General features: G+C 46.7%; 1 protein-coding gene across 2 annotated transcripts; it reads left to right on the top strand.

Annotated features, from left to right (window-relative positions):
* The first annotated feature begins 985 nt into the window (after positions 1-985).
* Positions 986-14,181, top strand: LOC120933592 (zona pellucida sperm-binding protein 3-like). Of its 2 annotated transcripts, none has more exons than XM_040346879.1 (8): positions 986-1,515; positions 2,128-2,240; positions 3,125-3,228; positions 3,308-3,485; positions 3,572-3,692; positions 3,774-3,865; positions 11,177-11,310; positions 13,944-14,181. In XM_040346879.1, exons 1-8 carry the CDS (start codon positions 1,015-1,017, stop codon positions 14,159-14,161), a joined length of 1,461 nt encoding a protein of 486 aa, XP_040202813.1. In that variant the 5' UTR covers positions 986-1,014; the 3' UTR covers positions 14,162-14,181. The 2 variants fall into 2 exon arrangements, with proteins under 2 accessions (XP_040202813.1, XP_040202812.1); XM_040346878.1 differs by having other exon boundaries at positions 987-1,515; positions 13,932-14,181.
* The last annotated feature ends 5,561 nt before the right edge of the window (positions 14,182-19,742 follow it).

Genomic DNA, 19,742 nt, shown 5'->3' on the forward strand with positions numbered 1-19,742 from the left:
ATAAATATATAAACAAAAATAAACATTTATAAAAAAAGGGGGGGGTTTGCCCCATGGGGCCCTGGGGACCTCTGAGCCCTTTTATTATTATTTTATATTTTATATATATATATATATATATATATATATATATATATATATATATATATATATATATATTATATTATATTATATTATAAAAAAAAGGAGGGTTGTCACCTGGGGACCCCCGGGCCCCTGGGGACCTCCGGACCCCTAAAAAGAAATTTAAAAAAATTGGCCCTTTAATAAAAAATAAAATTAAAACAAATATATATTTTTTTTTATAAAAAATAAATAAAAAAAATGGGGGTTGCCATCTGGGGCCCTGTGGGCCTCCGGGCCCCTGGGAACCTTCGGACCCCTTTTTTTTTTTTTTTTTTTAGGGGGTTGCCATCCGGGCCCCTTACAAGTGTACTGCCTGTACCCCCCTGATGGCAGCCCTGTATAGGAGAGTTTACAAACCCAATCCTGCCAACAACATCGCTGGCTGAAAGTCACTAGGACTAGCAAATGATCACCATGTGCATTAAACACGCCCCCAAATATAAAAATGGGCCCTGAAATATATCGCCCCCTATGGTATAAGCTACACTGGTAGTAATCAGTAGCATCTTGTAGCTTTCAATTGCACATTAATGAAACATTGATCAGTCATGTGAGATTATGCTAATGCATGTTGGTTGTATAGTGTACTCCATGGAGAGACATTTGTATCATCAGTTTTTTGATCACTTGCTACTAGTGATTAATCCATAACAAATATAGTAGCGGGACTAAGCTACTGAAATTCTCCTGTGTAGCTCCACTCCAATGAGGCGGCTGTCAGCAAGTGGTTAACTGTCTCAGCATCAAGAGATCAATCATGTTTTTTTGAGGCAGCCATTTGGGTGTGGTGATGAATTGCCCCAGCTGGGGGTATTAGTGACTGGTGGGAGGGGTATAAAGGGCAGCTCTTTCTTCCTGCCTCATTGTGCTGTTGGTCTTGCAGGCAGGATGGGTCTAGGAGTGAGGAGCTGCTGTAGTTGGCTGTTGCTTTTGGCTCTGGTTTATGGACCAGGGTTTGGATGTAGTGGGGATGGAGCCTTGGTGAGACATAGGCGCCAATCAGACTGGTGGAGGAGTAACCAGCGGGTTGTACCTGGCCAGAGCCAGGGGTCTTCTAGAGGGGGTTCTGGAGGGATTTACTCTGGAGCTAATGCAGTATATGGGCTTGGGGCTTCTAGAGGTGGGGCTCAGAGGGGTTCAACAGGTGGACGTGCTGGTGGGATGCTCCGCCAGCAGCCCCCGACTGTAATTTCATCTAGTTCCCCCATCAGTGTCCAGTGTGAAGAGGACCGCATGGTGGTCAGTGTCATGATGGATTTTTATGGGAATGGAAAGCTGGTGAAATCTTCTGATCTGAGCCTGGGACCCCAAGGCTGCAAGCCGAACACCCAAAGTGCTGATGAAGTTATCTTCCAGATTAGTCTCCAGGACTGTGGCAACACTGTGCAGGTAATCCTACCCCCCCCCCACCCCCTTATTTATTTATTTTTTTATTCAACTTTATTGGCTTTAGTAAACTAAACCCTGGTTGCTATGGGTTATTGCACTTTGCAGTGTCATCTTAAGGACTGTGTAGCTGATAATCCATGTTAATATTCCGTTGTTGCTCTTCTGTGGGGGTGTGTGTATGCTGCTGACCTTGTTCACATCTCCTCAATTACTGCTGCCATCTTGGATGTGATGTCAGCATACTCTGAGCCGTTACTTGGTAGTTTGGTATCAACCTTTTACCTAGTAGCTGTATGAAAAGTGGAGGAGCTGGGACAGCAGAGTAAATGGACCTCCCCTTCCCCTTTTTTATTTTATTTTTTTATTTTCCCCTTGTGACTGGGTCTTTAGAACCTGAAACCATTTTAAAGCGGACCTGTTGGAGTCCTCTAAGTATGTGTGTGTGTGTGTGTGTGTGTGTGTGTGTTTTACCCCTCTATAAGCATGATGGTTGGGTGACTAGTCTTAGATATGGGACACATCCATGGTCTCCATTTCCACACAATTGATGTGCCCCTTGTCTAACTCATGAGTAGCACAGCAGTGTCTCTAATGTACTGATCTTATCTACAGATGATGCAAGACTGGGTGATCTATGCTACCAACTTGACCTACAGCCCAACCTCCTCCATTCCAATCATCAGAACCAACCCAGCCGTGGTCCCCATAATGTGCTACTACTACCGGTGAGTCTACACTAGGATACGAGGCATCTTTGCTGGTAAATATCTTAAGGCAAAAACATTTAAACAGGGAACGGCACACATGTCCCAATTTAAGACATTCCCCTTCACATCCTGTTTTGACAAATAAAACTGAGAATCTCGTCAATGACTTGCCACTGCAACAAGTGTGTCCATTGTGGTGATTGCCTCCTAGGCCTCTTTAACCACTCCAAAAATGTTTGGGGTTTCCCTTGGGTTCAGTTCTGTTGGTAACTAATCTGCTTATTGGGGAAACAGACAGTAAAAAAAACCTGATAAGCCTTCTAATCTATCAAATGTGTGGCCTATCCACGTATCAGTTATGGGGTCAATGCCCCCTATTAAACTGCTGCAGGCCTTCCACCACAGCGCAGAGGCTCGGTTTAAGTCTTTGTTTTTTTGTTTTTTTTCTGGTTGTATTGGCAACCCATTTGGTTATACCAGTCCTACCTTGACCACTGCTGGTGTAATTTTTTTTTTTGGACATTTTTCATATTCCCATAATCTTCCCCCCGCCCCAGCAGTGCCCTGATTACATGTTTTGTTGTCCCCTGCAAGGAGATGCTGATCGGCTCTCCTCGCCACAGTCAATGTGAGGTGCTGATTACCTGCATTCTGTGTTTACATGTGGTCGGCTGCACTTCGACACAGTCGATCACATGGTTAAAGAGCCACATACGCGGCTCTTTACAGAGATCAGTGGTGTTCCATCTCCTAGCAACACGGGATGATGTCGTATGTCAGTCCCAGAATGGGAGCCACAGGGTCGCACTGTCATTTGACGGTGTTTAAATGGTTAATATGGATTTCCTGAAAATAACATGATTTCCATTCTGGTTCATTACTGACACCTGTTCTCTGTATAGGCATGCCAATGTGAGCAGCAAAGCCATTGAGCCAACATGGGTTCCATTCAGCACCACAGTGTCCATAGAAGAGAGGCTGTCCTTCTCCTTGAGGCTAATGACTGGTGAGTTAAGCAAAGAAAATAATTAGGGGGGGGGGGTGTTGTCTGAACTTTACAATATAATCTCCTGTATTGTGTCTAGATGACTGGAGTGGCCCTAGAAGTTCTCCCATCTATCAGCTTGGAGATATCCTCTATATAGAGGCCTCTGTGGACACTCAGAACCATGTTGGACTGATCCTGTATGTTGACCGATGTGTGACCACCATATCTCCTGATCCCACCTCTTCTCCTAATTATGGCCTCATTGAAGAAAATGGGTATGGATATTTTTCTTTTCTCGGGGGGGGGGGGGGGGTCATTGCTGCCATAATGACCCCACTCTTAACTGACCCTTTTTCTACAGCTGTCTAGTTGATGGAATGCAAGATGACTCCTCTTCAGCCTTCATCACCCCGAGGGTTGAGCCAGACAAGCTCCAGTTCACAGTGGATGCTTTCCGATTTCTAGGAAATGATGCCTCTCTGGTGAGGACAGTTTGAATTGACTGGTAGAGATGGATGCCTTGTAAGAATTGATAACTTAATTTTTAATGCTTCCCAATCCAGATTTACATAACCTGTTACCTGAGAGCTGCTGCAACCACCCAGGTCCCTGATGCTATGAACAAGGCCTGTTCCTATAGCAAAGCCACACAAAGGTGAGACGGTAACCTGAAATGGTTGCTGCTTGTTCCATGGATTATTGCACACATTTCTGTGGTACTGTACCTAGAACAATGACTCTGTGAACCAATAAGGTGGGTTTTACCCTTTCGTCTTCCAGGACAGCCCTGTAGATGTAGCTCCTCCCTCCGGGACAGGAAACACAATCACCCCCAATCATAAAAGGCGGTCCTCCAGGTCCTCTCCTCAGTTTTTTGTGTTTCCTGCCGGACGGGAGGAGATACAATCAGGGAACGTATTTTTTCTTTGTTGATGTGAGAGAACCTACCTCAGCCTTCAGCACTCCTCTGGCCCTAGGGGTAGAGAGCGTAGCTGGAGTCTCCTCCGCCGTGAGCTCGGCGAGAGTCGGACCCCATTGACGGTGGGATCCGTCCCCTGTAGTGATCCGGGTGGCGTGGCTGCGAGGGTGAGAGACGCCATCGATTCGGCGCGCCACTTCCGGTATTCGATGAGGGGGCGGGTTCCATGCGTTCCAAAGAGAGGAAGAAGTATTCTCGGCGGAAGCGCGTCATCAGGGGGCGCCCGGAAGTATCGTTCCTACTTCAAAAAAGGGCGCGGTGGAGACCCGAAGGACCCGGCGCTGGTGTTTGTTCAGGGAGACTGAAATCGATTACACAGGACCATGGAGGCAGCAGCGGCTATTTCCGATCCTGGTCCAGCAGGCACCGGTACCTCTCAGGTAAGGCCTGGTGACGGCACATGGCTTACTCTGATAGGTAGGGGATTTTTACCCCAGATACCCCCCCCCTAGGTGGTGAACCTGTTTGGTGGAGGTTTTTTCTTTTTGCACCTTCTAGGAAACCTTGTCACAGTGGTGAATGAAGGTTTAGCTGGTTGTAATGTGGTCAAACTGTGTTGTTTATTTTAACAGGTCAAGGCCCATAAGAACCAGCCTCCTAGGAAGAAATGTGCAGTATGTGGGACAAAGCTAAGTTCTAATTGGGATAAGCCTTTATGTCCTGACTGTGTTAATAGCTTGGTTAAAGAAAGTTCGTTAACCACTTGTAACCAAATGTTATCATCTTTTAAAGATGAGATGGCATCCACATTTCAGTCGTTTAAGGGACTGATTGATAGGATGCAGGCTCCAGCCCCGTCCCTAACTAGGGCCTCTAGTACTCCTTCCTTACAAATTCAGGAGGAAGAGGAGGAAATTAGAGACAGAACTCCCAGATCAGTTGTTTCCTCTCAGGCAGGTTCAGCATCTGAATCAGAGGGAGAGGAGGATTCCTCCAGGGCGGCCAGATACAAATTATCACTAGATGATGTGGGGGATCTCCTGAATGCCATCTATGACACTTTGGATATCCAGGAGGAACAGGTTCAGCTCTCACGGCATGACCTCATGTATCAGGGGAATGCGACTAGAACCAAGGTTTTTCCGGTTCATAAGTCTTTGATTGATATGATTCTGCGAGAGTGGGAACAACCTGAAAGAAGACCCTTTTTTTTCAGGCAGCCTCAAACGTAGGTTTCCATTCGAATCAGATGTGTCTCATCCTTGGAACAAGGTTCCTAGACTGGATGCCCCTTTAGCCAAGGTCTCCAGGAGGACAGATTTGGCATTTGATGACCTAGGTTCCCTTAGGGACCCAATGGACAAAAGGGGGGACCTACTATTGAAAAGAGCTTGGGACGCCTCTGCGATCAGTTTAAAACCAGCTCTATCGGCTACTTGTGTAGCAAGAAACTTAGAGTGTTGGCTCACCCAGTTACAAGCACACATCTTGGCCGGTACCTCTAGACAAGAGCTTTTAAAATCTTTTCCACTCTTGTTCAAGGCAGTGGGTTTTCTAGCTGACGCCTCAGAGGAGTCAGTAAAGTTGGCTGCCAGGTCAGCAGCCTTGGTCAATGCAGCCAGAAGATCAGTATGGCTAAAAACTTGGACGGGAGATGCCGCCTCAAAATTAAAATTGTGTGGTCTTCCGTTTTCAGGAGATCACCTTTTTGGACCCGGCCTCCAAGAGGCTTTGGAACGTACTCAGGACAGGAAGAAGGCTTTTCCTGAGAAAAAGAAAAAAGCCGAAGGAAAGTTTTTTTCGTGACTTCAGGGGTTCAAACTTTTGGCAAAACCAGAAGAAGGAAGGCCAACCCAAGAAGCATTGGGCAGGCCACAAGGGGCGTGGTAGAGGAGGAATCCTGTTTAATCCTCCTCAACCCCCCCCAAAACCGCAATGACTCCTGTGTCCCCGTGGGAGGAAGGTTGGGGCAGTTCCTCCCACAATGGACCAAGGCAACTTCAAGCCCGTTCATTCTAAATCTAATAGAGAACGGATACAAACTGGAGTTTGCGTCACTGCCTCACTGGAACTTCATGGTGACTCATCCACCCAGGGAAAAGGCAAAGGCAGAAGCTCTCATGCTGTCGCTAGGAGAATTAGTGGATCAGAGAGTTCTAATTCCGGTACCCCTGGAGGAGCAGGGACAGGGAGTATATTCCCATGTCTTCATAGTAAAGAAACCATCAGGGAAGTTCAGGATGATCCTGAACCTTCGGCCCCTGAACAGATTTGTAAAGTACAAAAGGTTCAGGATGGAGTCGATCTTTACAGTTGCAAGATGTCTGTTCCCGGGGTGTTACATGGCGACCCTGGATCTCAGGGATGCTTATCTGCACATCCCTATACATCCAGATTACCAGAAATTTCTCAGGGTAGCAGTGAGGGCAACTTTAGGGATTCAACACTTCCAGTTCCAAGCTCTGCCCTTTGGTCTATCCTCGTCTCCGAGAATTTTTACCAAGGTTCTGGCAGAAGCTCTTGCCCCTCTCAGAGACCAAGCTATCACGGTAATCCCATATCTGGACGATCTACTGTTTGTAGCCAGATCGGCTCAACAGTTAGGAAAGGATTTACTGGTTGCACAGGAATATCTCTCCTCACTCGGGTGGATAATCAACCGGGACAAATCCCAGTTGGTGCCATCCCAGGAAGTGGTTTACCTGGGGTACAAGATATCTTCGGTAAAGAGAAAAATTTATCTCCCCGAGGAAAAGGTTACCAAAGTAAGTCAGGCCGTTGCCCAACTACAGTCCAATCAGTGGATTTCAATCAGAGAGGTAATGAGAGTCCTGGGGTTCATGACATCCTGTTTCCCTGCAGTTCCTTGGGCAAGACATCATCAACGCCCATTACAGGAACTTATGCTCCGTCTCTGGAGCGGCCAAAGTCAAGATTTAGAGTCGCTGATTCCAATCTCAGCCAAAGTAAAAAGGAAGTTGTGGTGGTGGCGAAGACATCACAACCTGAGCAAGGGTCTAGACTGGTCCTTCCCGGTGGAAGTAGTAGTGACTACGGACGCAAGTGCCTGGGGCTGGGGAGCCCACCTAGGAGAAGCAGTAGCCCAGGGAGCATGGTCTCCAGCGGAGGCAAGTCGTTCTTCCAACCAAAGAGAGCTGTTGGCAATTCTAAGAACCATAGAGTCATTTCAGGGAAGGTTGGTAGGACATCACCTGCAAGTTCGTTCGGACAACGCAGCGGCTGTTGCGTACCTGAACAAGCAGGGAGGGACAAGAAGTCCAGCTTTGCAAGAAATATCCAACAAAATCCTCTCCTGGGCGGAGACCAACTTGTTTTCACTGACAGCAGTCCACCTAAAGGGTACTCAAAACTCTCTGGCAGATTACTTAAGTCGCCAGCCAGTGAAACAGGACGAATGGTCCCTGAACGAAGAAGTATTTGCTCAGATAACACAAAGGTGGGGTCTTCCGGAAATAGATCTTTTTGCCTCAGAAAAGAACAGGAAAGTAACCCAGTTCTTCTCAATAGATCCCAGAGATCAGGCCTTAAGGATAGACGCTTTTTCCAATCCCTGGAGGTTCAACATTTGCTACGCCTTCCCCCCAGTAAGGATGATAGCAGCAGTGCTCCAGAAATTTCGGTTGGAGGCGACAGACTTGATTTTGATCGCGCCCTGGTGGCCAAAGAGGCCTTGGTTCGCAATCCTGAAGGAACTATGCATTTTTCCTCCATTTCCCCTTCCAATCCGGAAGGATCTGATCTCGCAGGGTCCAATCCTACACCCGCAGATAGACAGATTGAGTCTAACTGCGTGGTATCTGAGGAAGAGTTATTGAGAGCAGAGGGTTTCTCAGAGAAAGTAATAAACACCCTATTACAGTGCAGAAAGCCAGTTACAAGAGCAATCTATGCCAAATTCTGGAAGAGATTTTGTTCCTGGATGAGAGAACAAGAATTAGATCATCCAGGTATTCCAGCTATTCTAGATTTTTTGCAGGCCGGGGTAGATCTGGGTCTCTCCCCTAGCACTCTAAAGGTACAGGTAGCAGCCCTGAGTGTCTTCTTGCAGTGTTCCCTCCAGCAGAATTCATATGTTAGGAGTTTTTTCAAGGCCTTATCAAGATCTAGGCCAGTGAGGGTCTCGACCTGTCCTTCTTGGGATCTTTCATTGGTGCTCAGAGCACTCTCAGGCAAACCTTTTGAACCTCTGGAGGAATCCATCCTGAAATGGGTCACACTTAAAACGGTCCTCTTGGTGGCAGTGACCTCAGCCAGACGGGTGAGTGAGCTACAGGCTCTTTCAATCTTGGAGCCTTTTTTGTTAATTTTTGATGATAGGATTATTTTGAAAACAGACCCCAGTTTTCTTCCTAAAGTTGTGTCCAAATTCCATAGGACACAGGACATCTTCCTTCCTTTTGTTCCACCTCAGACTCAGAGTGAGCACCCCAAAACTTACTAGATGTTAGGAGGTGCCTTTTAGTTTACTTAGAAGCTTCCAAAGAGTTTAGGAAGAGTGATTCCCTTTTTTGTTAATTTTTCGGGTAGTAAGAAGGGTCATAAGGCATCAAAATCCTCTATTGCCAGATGGATCAGAATGGCAATAGAGAAGGCTTATGAGTTAGAGGGCCTACAAGCCCCATTTGTTAAAGCACACTCGACTAGAGCAGTTTCGAGTTCATGGGCCGAGAGGTGCGGAGCCTCACCAGAAGAGATTTGCAAGGCGGCAACGTGGTCAAGTTATACTACCTTCGCCAAGCACTATCGCCTGGACTTGATGTCTGAGAAGGATCAGGCATTTGGTAGGAGGGTCCTCCAAGCAGTAACCCCACCCTGATAAGTAAGTTTCTTGTCTATCATCTACAGGGCTGTCCTGGAAGACGAAAGGGTAAAACCGAAGTTAGGCTTACCGGTAACTCTGTTTTCAAGAGTCTTCCAGGACAGCCTGGCTTCCCACCCGGTGTATATTATTCTAAACTGGAAATGGAAGTTTGTACTAACGATATGTTGGTAAGATTATGTTTTTCAGAGTCCGTCAGGAATTCTTGGATGAACTGAGGAGAGGACCTGGAGGACCGCCTTTTATGATTGGGGGTGATTGTGTTTCCTGTCCCGGAGGGAGGAGCTACATCTACAGGGCTGTCCTGGAAGACTCTTGAAAACAGAGTTACCGGTAAGCCTAACTTCGGTTTTTGAAATTAATGGAGAAATTGGCCAGCAATTGTACATATGGAGAAAAAACTAATGGTAATACCTGCTGCCAGCATATCCATATTGTACCATGCATCTGCTTTTTGGGATAAACACCTTGGTGTTTGCACTTCCCAACAAGAGGACTGGAGCTGCCCCTCCAAGCACACTGGATGTTTTTTTTTTCTTCCAGGAGTGGGGCCGTATCAGCCGGTCCTCAGCAGGGTCACCCACACTGCCAACAAAGTCATCCTATCGGCAGGAGCTGCAGATCTGAATCATATTAACGGCTCCTTTCAAAGAACCAGGAGAAGGCGGGCATTGCCGCATAGTGTTGGAGTGGCGATTGCTGTCTAGCCATTTCCCCCCCAATACCGGTCTGTGTTGGAGACCCCTGCATTGGCTATCTCTTAAAACATGCAGCCATGTCTGAGCTTGGAAGTGGCAAACGCCCATTTGGACATAAACTGCCTTAATCTGTTCAGGTTGTAATTGCCTAAGCACTTCTTCTTTCTGGATTGGGGAAGAGGGATGGTAAAGTGCAATATATGTAAAAAAGGGCAAACCTTCTGGGTGGGATGCTAAACCTACGTTTCTCTACTACGTCTTGCCAATGCTTCAAGGCAACTGCAGAAGCTAATGTTTTGGGCAGACCTGTAATGTGGTCAATCAGAATTGGGCCTAGCATAAGGTATTCGGTGTCAAAAATCAGCATACTCACAATCCACACTTACTGGGCATCATGAGCCTCACTTACAGTATTGGGCATCTAGTGGCTCACTACTAAATCTATCATTTAAATTCTTAGTTTTGGGTGAAAAGCTCCTGCATGTCTTACTGGACCAGTTGAGATAGATATGTTTGCTGCAAAATTGGTTGTGTAAGAATGTTGGGAACCCCCCCCCCTACTAAAGCACCATTAGACCGGTTTCATTTCAGTACAACCATTTCACCAGATGTGAAGTGTGGGGAGGGAAGAAATCTGCAGCAGGGATACAGATGGCAATACAAATCTGACAGAGTGCTAGTCTTCAAACTTTGACCAATAGGGTTTTATGGTCTGTGTTGGTTTTGTCTAGCGAATTCTAAGGCTTAATGTACCATTCACTGAGACCACGGTAAAACAAAATTCCCATTAGTATAAAATCGCACTAAACCCAGTTTCAACATTTAAAAAAAAAAAACATTCAGTTCCTTATGGTCATAAACGGAATCTACAATGGTGTCAAATAGCTGCTGACCCACTGATGCCTTCCCCCTTCAACCCAGAATTTTATAAACCTGTCACCTCAGTGGAAGTGAGTGTAGCAATTGGCCGATCTGCCAGTGAACTGCTGTGATGTGTATGCTGCTCCTAGTCCATCCACAGATGCCACGTGATCAAAACCTTGGAGATCTCATGAGCACTGCTTAGTGGCCAATCTTCAGGGAAGTAGAGCATGCATGAGGCATGCCTAATAGGGCTTCAATTTGATCCAATTTACTAGTTATACTGCAGAACTCAGATCCAGGGATTGTGGGATATATAAAGCTTCTCAGAAAATACCAGGTCTCTGCTACAGTCGGAGGTCATGCATTAACCTGTATAGTGCCATGTCTTGAGTGTAAGTTACAAGGAATAGGGGGGGGGGGCTGTATTGTCAACACAAACTACATGATCAATGCACTTGTGCAGGTAAGGTTTATAATTCCTTTTTAATAAAAGCATATCTTTAGTACTTGTTGCTGTAACTCAAGTGCACTATTGCATCTCGTAGGCATTGGCTCCAAGAAGTTAACAAATGCTACTCTACAGCATTGGTTCACCAGAACTTCAAGTATTGCTTCTAAATATAGACTTGTCTAATTGTCTTCTAGTTGGTCTGCAGTTGAGGGCCCCAGCAGTATCTGCCAGTGTTGTGGTACAGGCACCTGCAGCAACCCTACTGGTCTGGTTTCCGGAGGAAGGGGCAGATTTGGAAGACCAAGAGGCAAGAGGGACGTCTTGGATGGTGAGTTATTAACTGGCAGCTGCTAGATACAATGTTATGAATGTAGGTGATCTCTAGGTGTCTCCTAAAGGTGATCTTCACTGAGAACATTAACAGGTATTGGAGTAACTTTTGACATGACTTTCAAATTGGTATGCTGTAAAGAGCTGCGGTATTTACCTAAATGACAATTTACATAATGGGCATAAAAGCCAAAATTAAACTGGTGAATCGCTCTTCAAAATTAAGGTTGGTGGATCTCTTTTCAGAGTCCTCTCGTGATGCCGATGATTCACAAATCTCTCCACCACATTGCACGCTAACCAGATAGCAAGTGATGATGGCTCTCATCTGGGAAAGGCCTCTCCTATGATGGAGCAGGACAGATGGTCTAGGTCCTTGAGCCAGATCCGAAGAAGCCAATCTCATTCAATGAGGGGGACTCAAAGTTGCCCCAGAAAGGAGACTCTCCATAATATTGAATTGCACACTTAATAAAAATAAGGTAATGCACTTGCTCATAAGAGCATAAAAGGCCGGCTATAGTATAAACACCCATCCTTCCGGGATTCTAGTAGCGCAGTGAGATCGGCATGTACCTCCTACCGATGTGTTTTTTCACAAATTGATGTCCTGTGGTACGGACGGTGTGCTGACTCGCCGCATTAAATTCCATATGCAACTAAAGCCCCACCTTGGGCGGGTAGACCCCAAATTTGGCATAATGAGGGAGGGGAGAGAAACTAACCTACCATTTTGTAATGTGCTATGAATAAAAATTGTAAGAGTCTCTAATTGCCGATCATAAGGAGACAACTTTGGTATAAAACAAGGACCTAATTTACCCCCCCCCCCCTAGTTTTTCTATTGAGCAAAACCGGTATAAACATACAGACAAACTTAGACTAAAATAAGAACAAAATTGGAGGAACCATTATACAAGATCATACTAAACGGAAATCCTCGTAAAAGGACCCAACAGTCACTAGTACAGTAAGAACACTATTGGCAAACCACTACTGCCACCAGTGGTTGGTAAACAAAACCACACCCACACCAATAATGGGTGCATAATTACCATATTAAGATGGTACCAGTGTGTGTGTGTGTGTGTGTGTGTGTGTGTGTGTGTGTATACACAATAGCATTAAAAATGGCAATACTGTCGTCCTGGCAAGTACTAAATTGGGGGGGGGGCAGGAGATTGGATTGGAACAATAATCGGGTTATCACTGTGGTCTCACAGGGTAAAGTGACCCCCCCCCCCCCCCATGGTCAACATCAAATGTATAATTGATACTTAATGTTGGGTCATTTAGCCCTCAACCTAAATAACCACTAGATATTAAAACCAATGGCATAATTGAAAGAGTAACAAATTGAACATTACCTGCCACCCGAGATTCACGCTACGTTTATTGGCACAAGTGATTAAATTCTCTACTCGGTAATTGGCAGGCATTGACATCAACATTCAAACCATATGATTTAACCCTATGGATCATGACATTTCTAATCTGGAGATTTCCCTTACATCCCCCCCCCCCCAATGTGGGCTAAATTGATCTATCCCAAAAAGACGTTTAGGCTTATGTACCAATAAGTAGTGTTTGGATACAGAGTGGTTATTAAAAACTTTCAAAATGTTCGTTATGTGTCAGCCATATAATGGATGTTTAGTTCGGCCCACATATTGTAGCCCACACAGGCACTGAAGATAAACCACTCCTGTTGTAGAGCATGTAATGAAGGGTTTAGTTTCAAATTTCACTGATGTACTTGTGGAGATGAATTTGGGGTTTCTCCTAATTGTACAACCAAGGGCATCTCCTACATTAAAGGCCTGTAAGGCAGGGGTAGGCAACCTTGGCCCTTCAGCTGTGGTGAACTACAAATCCCATCATGCCTGTGTCAGGGTCTTGCAATATATCATGGGACTTGTAGTTTTACCACAGCTGGAGGGCCAAGGTTGTCTACCCCTGCTATAAGGCTTTGGAAGAAGCTAGCTTTCCTGATATGGAGGGGAATTGAAACCATTGGTTGCCAATCTTGATTTTATTTTTATTTAAGGGAGGGAGCTCCCCTATAGATCACTTGAGGTTTTGTGGACAAAACGGTGTTCACAGAAAAGGTGGTAATAAATGGGAGCTGCATTATTCCTTCAAGCAAATCCTCCAGATTTGGGTGATCTGATTGTGAGTGGCGCACAGGGTTTCATTAGAATAACCCTTTTCACGAAACCTCTCTAGGATGGGTATCTGCTTGGATCAAATGCTGAAGGCTATTTTGCTGTAGTGTCCTAGATTAGGGATCCCCCCCTCAACCAGGGGCCTGAAGGTTCTAGGTAAGCCTCCGTGGCTGATCATCTTTCACTAGGACCAGTGGAAGGTCTAAAACCTGTCTGGAAAGTCTAGAATCCTGATGGCTTTATATTGCGTGTCACCAAAGGAAACTTTCCCACTGTCACTTCTATCATAACTAGAATAGGGGGGAAATAAATCTCCGGCTCATACCACAACCTATGAAGTTAGCATGGTTAACTTCTGGACACTTGTGTAAAAGCTAGACTGACTGCAAGCTCTTAAACTGCATGGAATTGTACAGAAATGTGTCTATTGACCTCTCACTTTTCTCCTGTTAAGAACCCCACACAGAAGAGGGACAAACTGTGACCACTCTGGGACCTCTGCTTGTGATTGGACCTTCACAAAGGGATGTTGCGGCTGCAGTGACGAGGGAAGAGTCTGCCCCTGCGGAGCTCTGGGTGTTGGTGGCTGTCGGATGTCTTAGTCTTCTTGTTGTCATGGTGTGTGCAGTGTTCATTGGGATATCTCTGAAAAAGCCACAGTATGTGCTGTCTGTGGAAAAATAAAAATACATTTAATCATCGTCTATTGATTTCATTTTAATGCAATGAGCTTGCGAGCCTGAAATGGACTTCTTACTATTGGTATAAAGGTATTTTTTCCTAGCTTTGTCTGACATGCTCAAAAGGCATATACCTGGCTCCATCGGCATCTTTGGCCCAAAGATACCGTTAATAGTAGAGACAACCCACAGAAAAATATCAATTGAGTTTGGGGCATCTCCATAACATGCTAATTAAATTAGCCAGGCGTCTATTACATCTAGGGCATAGGGTTGAGTGGCTACGCTTCCATTTAAATGGCTTCTCAGGTATATATGTTCTATGTTGCCTTTTGCATAGGGGATGAAGAGACCATGGGGACTACTGACGGTACAGCTGCCCATTGGTCATCTGATAGACCCCAAGTCCCGTACCCAATGTGTCCTTGATGGCAGATTTTTTTAACTTATTATAAAGTATACCGTGTTGTGAAATGAGACCATGTTTGGTATTCCTTTTTATTCAGTAGTGATATTTAGGGATTGTCCCGATGTTCATTGAATGTAAGCTTGACTCAAACATCGGGCAGTCGTTCCAGCAAACATGAGGCGCTTGCAAGTTTTCCAGCCAGAGTGCCCTATAATGCAATGTGAAATCGCAGTGCATTGACAGCAGCTGATTGGCAGAAGCGTGCACCTGACCTGCATGCTTTGGCCCATCACAGCATGATGTGCTTTCTGTGAGCCATGATTGGCCAAAGGCAGGGTGCCTTTGGCCAATATTGGCTCGGGTGCGAAATCCACACCCCACACTAAAGGCTCACTGCCGTTAACCAGCCCGTTATGCAGCTCCGCATCCCACTGTGAGAAGGGAGCCCAGAGCAGAGGTAAAAGGGGCATGTGGGCAGAACACTAGATTCCCAGGGGGAGCAGGTGAGTGGGCTTGCGGGCCTAAGGGTGGGGGCGCAGAGAGAAGACACCTCACCGCCTGCCCTGCATCACTGCAGTTCTGCCCTCACTGTGCAGTCGTGGGCAGCAGAGCGATTACATCTCCCTGCTGCCTGACTTCACTCTGGGACACAGCTGGTGGAAAGTGACAATCCGCAACGTGCGGCAGGTAATATTGTAGCAAATGACAATCCGCAACATGTGGCAAGCAGAGGCGGCATCAGATTAGATGCTGGTGTCTTTGGGGCGATCTTTGGGTCAGGCAGTTTATCAAGACCCTGGGTTTGGCACACATTTTCCTTGTGGATAAAGTAGGTAAAAGTCGCCTGCCTCAGACAGTGCTTGGCATCAGGAAGAGGTCCCAGACAAGTAGGGACACACCATTCATACTGGAACCCCATTTCCACTTGGGTGTGGCCTGGCTGAATTCGCCCCTAGAGCAGGGCTGTCAAACTCCATTTTGTTGCGGGTTGCATCAGCATTATGATTGCCCTTAAAAGGGTGGTTGTATCTGTAAAATGTAGATGTCCAGTGCATCCCCCTCCCCTTACATTAAATGTCAAGAGCCACCCCCCACCATCAGAAGTTGAGGACCAGAGGAGGGCTGGAGCTCTCCTGCAGCTGCAGGAGAGGTGTGAGGGCCATATTCGGCCCGCGGGCCTTGTGTTTGAAACCTGTGCCCTAGAGAAATGCTGTTGGCACACCTGAGACCTATAGCTACTACTGCTGTCAGTACTACCCTGAAAACTAGGTTGGGAGAATCGGGACGAATGTGTGATGGAGGGGCAGCAGGATGGTGGGGTGTCTGTACCCAGTGTACAGTTCCTTAACGTGGCTGTGAATTGGTGCCAGGAAATGAACACAAGGCCTTTTTAGTGGTAAATGAACTGAATGGAGGTTTACTAAAACTAGTGCACACAATCTGGTGTAGCTGTGTATAGTAACCAACCAGCTTGCAGGTTGTCAAAGACTCAATTGAACATGCTTAGGTTAGAAGCTGTTTATGCACAGTTTCACCAGTTTTGGTAAATCTCCCCCAATGTATTGGTACAGATTTGAGTAAGGCCCGGTTCACACTGGTGCGACATGCGCTCCGACTTTGAGAGCGCATGACCCATAAAATCAATGTTTCCCTATGAGAGCCGTCTTAACTGGTCTGACTTTTGAAAAGGTTCCTGCACTACTTTAGTTTGACTTGGGTCGATTTCAGCCCATTGCATTTAATGGAAGTTGGATCACCATCTTAACTGATCCAACTTGTGACATGCAACATGTTTAGAGGCAATGTAAAATGTATTGGAAAAAATGGGGGGTATCCCACCAATCCATACCAGACCCTTTACACGAGCCTGGCAGGCCAAAAAAGGGGGGCCCAATGAGAATGAGTAGAGGGTATATAGTACACCTACCCAGTCACTCAAAAAAAGTATAAGAAAAACGGGAGACGGTTTCTGACAACTCAGAGAAAGGACCAGAGGTGAATATGGACTTTAATTTGGTAGCCACCAGTAGATCCAAATGAAAGAGAGCACTCAATAGAATAAAAATATAATTTATTATATAATCATGGAAAAAATATGTAAGCACAGACATAGAAAACAAGTATTCCAATGTACGGTATATACATGGTATTGTTCCAAATACATGTGTCCTAAGGGAACAAAAGAGAACCTGAGGTTATACCCATAGATATGATGGACGCTGTGGTAGATCTATAGAGAAGGTCCTACATATTGGGGCAAAGATCGAGGAAATCAGATTAGAGGGATCGCTATGCGTTTCACTTTGCAACTTCCTCAGGAGATCCTATTTTTTATCAGATTGCAGTTGAGAAACATGGAATGCGCAGCCCAAAGCCACCGGGGGAGACGAAGGAACAGTGCACAGGTAGCCCCAATGTAAGAGTGCATCAGGTATGTTTTAGCCAGAAAAGGGAGCTTGCCATTCAGTGAGAGCATACACCCTGTGTGTAATGCACTCTACTAATATTTGTGCCGATCCTGACCAGGGGAGGGCTGGCAGGGGGGGCAGGGTGGAAATCTCCCTCCGGGCTGGTGACACTATGCACATCCACCGGCCGCCACTACCAAATGCTGTTTTTGCAGAGCAGGAATATGCCTGCTGGAGCTCTGTTAACACAGGTCACGGCCGCTGCTCACCTCCCACTGTGCAGCCATGCCTGTGTCAGCTCTGAGGTAGATGGCTGCAGAGCTGAGCTATGTCTCGTCTCACACATAGCTCAGCCTCAGCGCACACTAGCACCGACATCCCCTTCTCTCTCGGCACAGACACGAGGACTCTGATGTAAGGGGGGCCTCTGTGCGGATTTTGATGTAAGGGGGGCCTCTGTGCGGACTCTGATGTAAGGGGGCCTCTGTGCGGACTCTGATGTAAGGGGGGCCTCTGTGCGGACTCTGATGTAAGGGGGGCCTCTGTGCGGACTCTGATGTAAGGGGGGCCTCTGTGCGGACTCTGATGTAAGGGGGGCCTCTGTGCGGACTCTGATGTAAGGGGGGCCTCTGTGTGGACTCTGATGTAAGGGGGGCCTCTGTGCGGACTCTGATGTAAGGGGGGTCTCTGTGCAGACTCTGATGTAAGGGGGGCCTCTGATGTAAGGGGGCCTCTGTGCGGTCTCTGATGTAAAGGGGTTCTGTGCGGATTCTTGTGATCATGGAAAATCTTAGACTGTTTTTCTCGATCCATCACTTTTCCACGCTCTATGGGCCACTTGACTGGACTTGCCCCCCAGGCCTAAGGCTGCCAGCCCTCCCCTGATCCTGACTGTAATCGAGCCTCCCGAATCAGGTAACGACAGGTTTCTGACAACTTCTTTATTAAAAATTTGATGTCCCCCCGTGGTAGCTCCAACGTCGTTTACGATGTCCGCAGACCCAATAAAAAATAAAAAAACACTCCTACCCTGACAAAGGTTCCCGCCCTTGTGACAGTTCTTATATAGCTATTGGGCATGGCCAAGCAGTGATGTCAACCGGAGACCCCACCCCATGTGACTACTGCCCGGGCATGATAGGTTAGTGATGTCACAAGGGACTGGGTCTTTGGATGACATCACCACACCCCATACTATATAAGAACTGTCAGACAACGGAGCTGTCAAAACATTGGGAGACTTTGTTTTTGGGGGGGGGTTTGTGTCGGCGACAGTTATCGTGATTAACGTTGGAGCTACCATGGGGGACATTATTAATTTTTAATGAAGGACTTGTCAAACTGCCTCCTGTTTTTCTTACACTAAACTGTTTTTTTTGGGTGAATGGGTAGGAGTACTATGTACCCCATACTCATTCATATAGGGGGATTGGAATCTAAGGGCCCCTTGTCAAAGGGGGCTTCCAGATTCTGATAAGCCTCCTGCCTGCAGACCCCCACAGTCCAGATTTGTGTCGAAGAGGCCCTTGTCCCCATCAACATGGGGACAAAGTTCTTTGGGGTGGGGGGGGGGCAGAGCCCCCCCATGTTGAGGGCATGTGGCCTGGCATGTTTCAGGGGGTGCCTGCCAGGCTGTATGCTCAGATAAGGGTTTGGTATGGATTTTGGGGGACTCCACTATTTTAAATATTAGCATAGGGTTCCCCTCAAAATCCATACCAGACCTAAGGGTGTGCTCATTATGAGGGGCTCCCACCATCCACATGAAATCTTTCTAGCACTGCAGACCTAGGTTGTCCATTTTCAGGGGCTTCCATCATTATTTCCCGGAGTTCCCAGATTTGCCCAACATAAGGGGCTCTCACCATTCCTGTGCTGAGTTCCCAGGTATTCACAGCTGCTGTGCCCATTATGAGAGGCTCCCACCATTCTTGTGTGGAGTTCCAGGCCTGAGCAGTCTGAACACTTGTGCCCATTATAATGGGTTCATGCCTTTTCTGTGCTGAATTCCCAGGTCTGCACACCTGTTGTGCCCATTATAAGGAGCTCCTGCCATCCACATGAAGTATTTCTGTCTCTGCAGATCTATGTTGTCCATTTTCAGGGGTTTCCATTATCTTTGCACTGAGTTCTTAGGTCTGCACACCTGTTTTGGACATTATAAGAGGTTCCCACCATCCTTGTGCTGAGTTCCCAGGTAGTCACAGCTGCTGAGGGGCTCCCACCATTCCTGTGCTGAGTTCCAGGTCTGATCAATGGTTGTGCCCAGGATGAGGGACTCTGACAATTCCTGCGCTGAGTTCCCAGGTCTGCACACCTGTTGTGCCCGTTATGAGGGGCTTCCACCATTCCTGTGCCAAGTACCCAGGTATTCACAGCCACTGTGCCCATTATGAAGGGCTCCCACCATTCAGGTCTGAGCGGTCTGGACACTTGTTGTGCCATTATTGAGTTCCTGGGTCTGAACACCTGGTGTGCCCATTATAAGGGGCTTCAACCATCCATGTGCAGAGTTTCTGGGTCTGCTGAGCTATGTTGTCCATTATCAGAGGCTCCCACCATCCCTGAACTGACTTCCTAGGTCTACTGAGCTGCTGGGTCCATCATGAGGGGCTCCCACCATCCTTGCATTGACTTCCCAGGTCTTCACAGCTGCTGAGTCAATTATGAGGGGCTTTCACCATCCCTGCTGAGATTTTGTATTCTGGACAAAGTAACAGGAGGACCTAGGACACAGAAAGGTTAGCAGGGACAACCAACATTTCCAA

Source organism: Rana temporaria, chromosome 3, assembly GCF_905171775.1.
Source record: "Rana temporaria chromosome 3, aRanTem1.1, whole genome shotgun sequence".
Classification (NCBI taxonomy): Eukaryota; Metazoa; Chordata; class Amphibia; order Anura; family Ranidae; genus Rana; species Rana temporaria.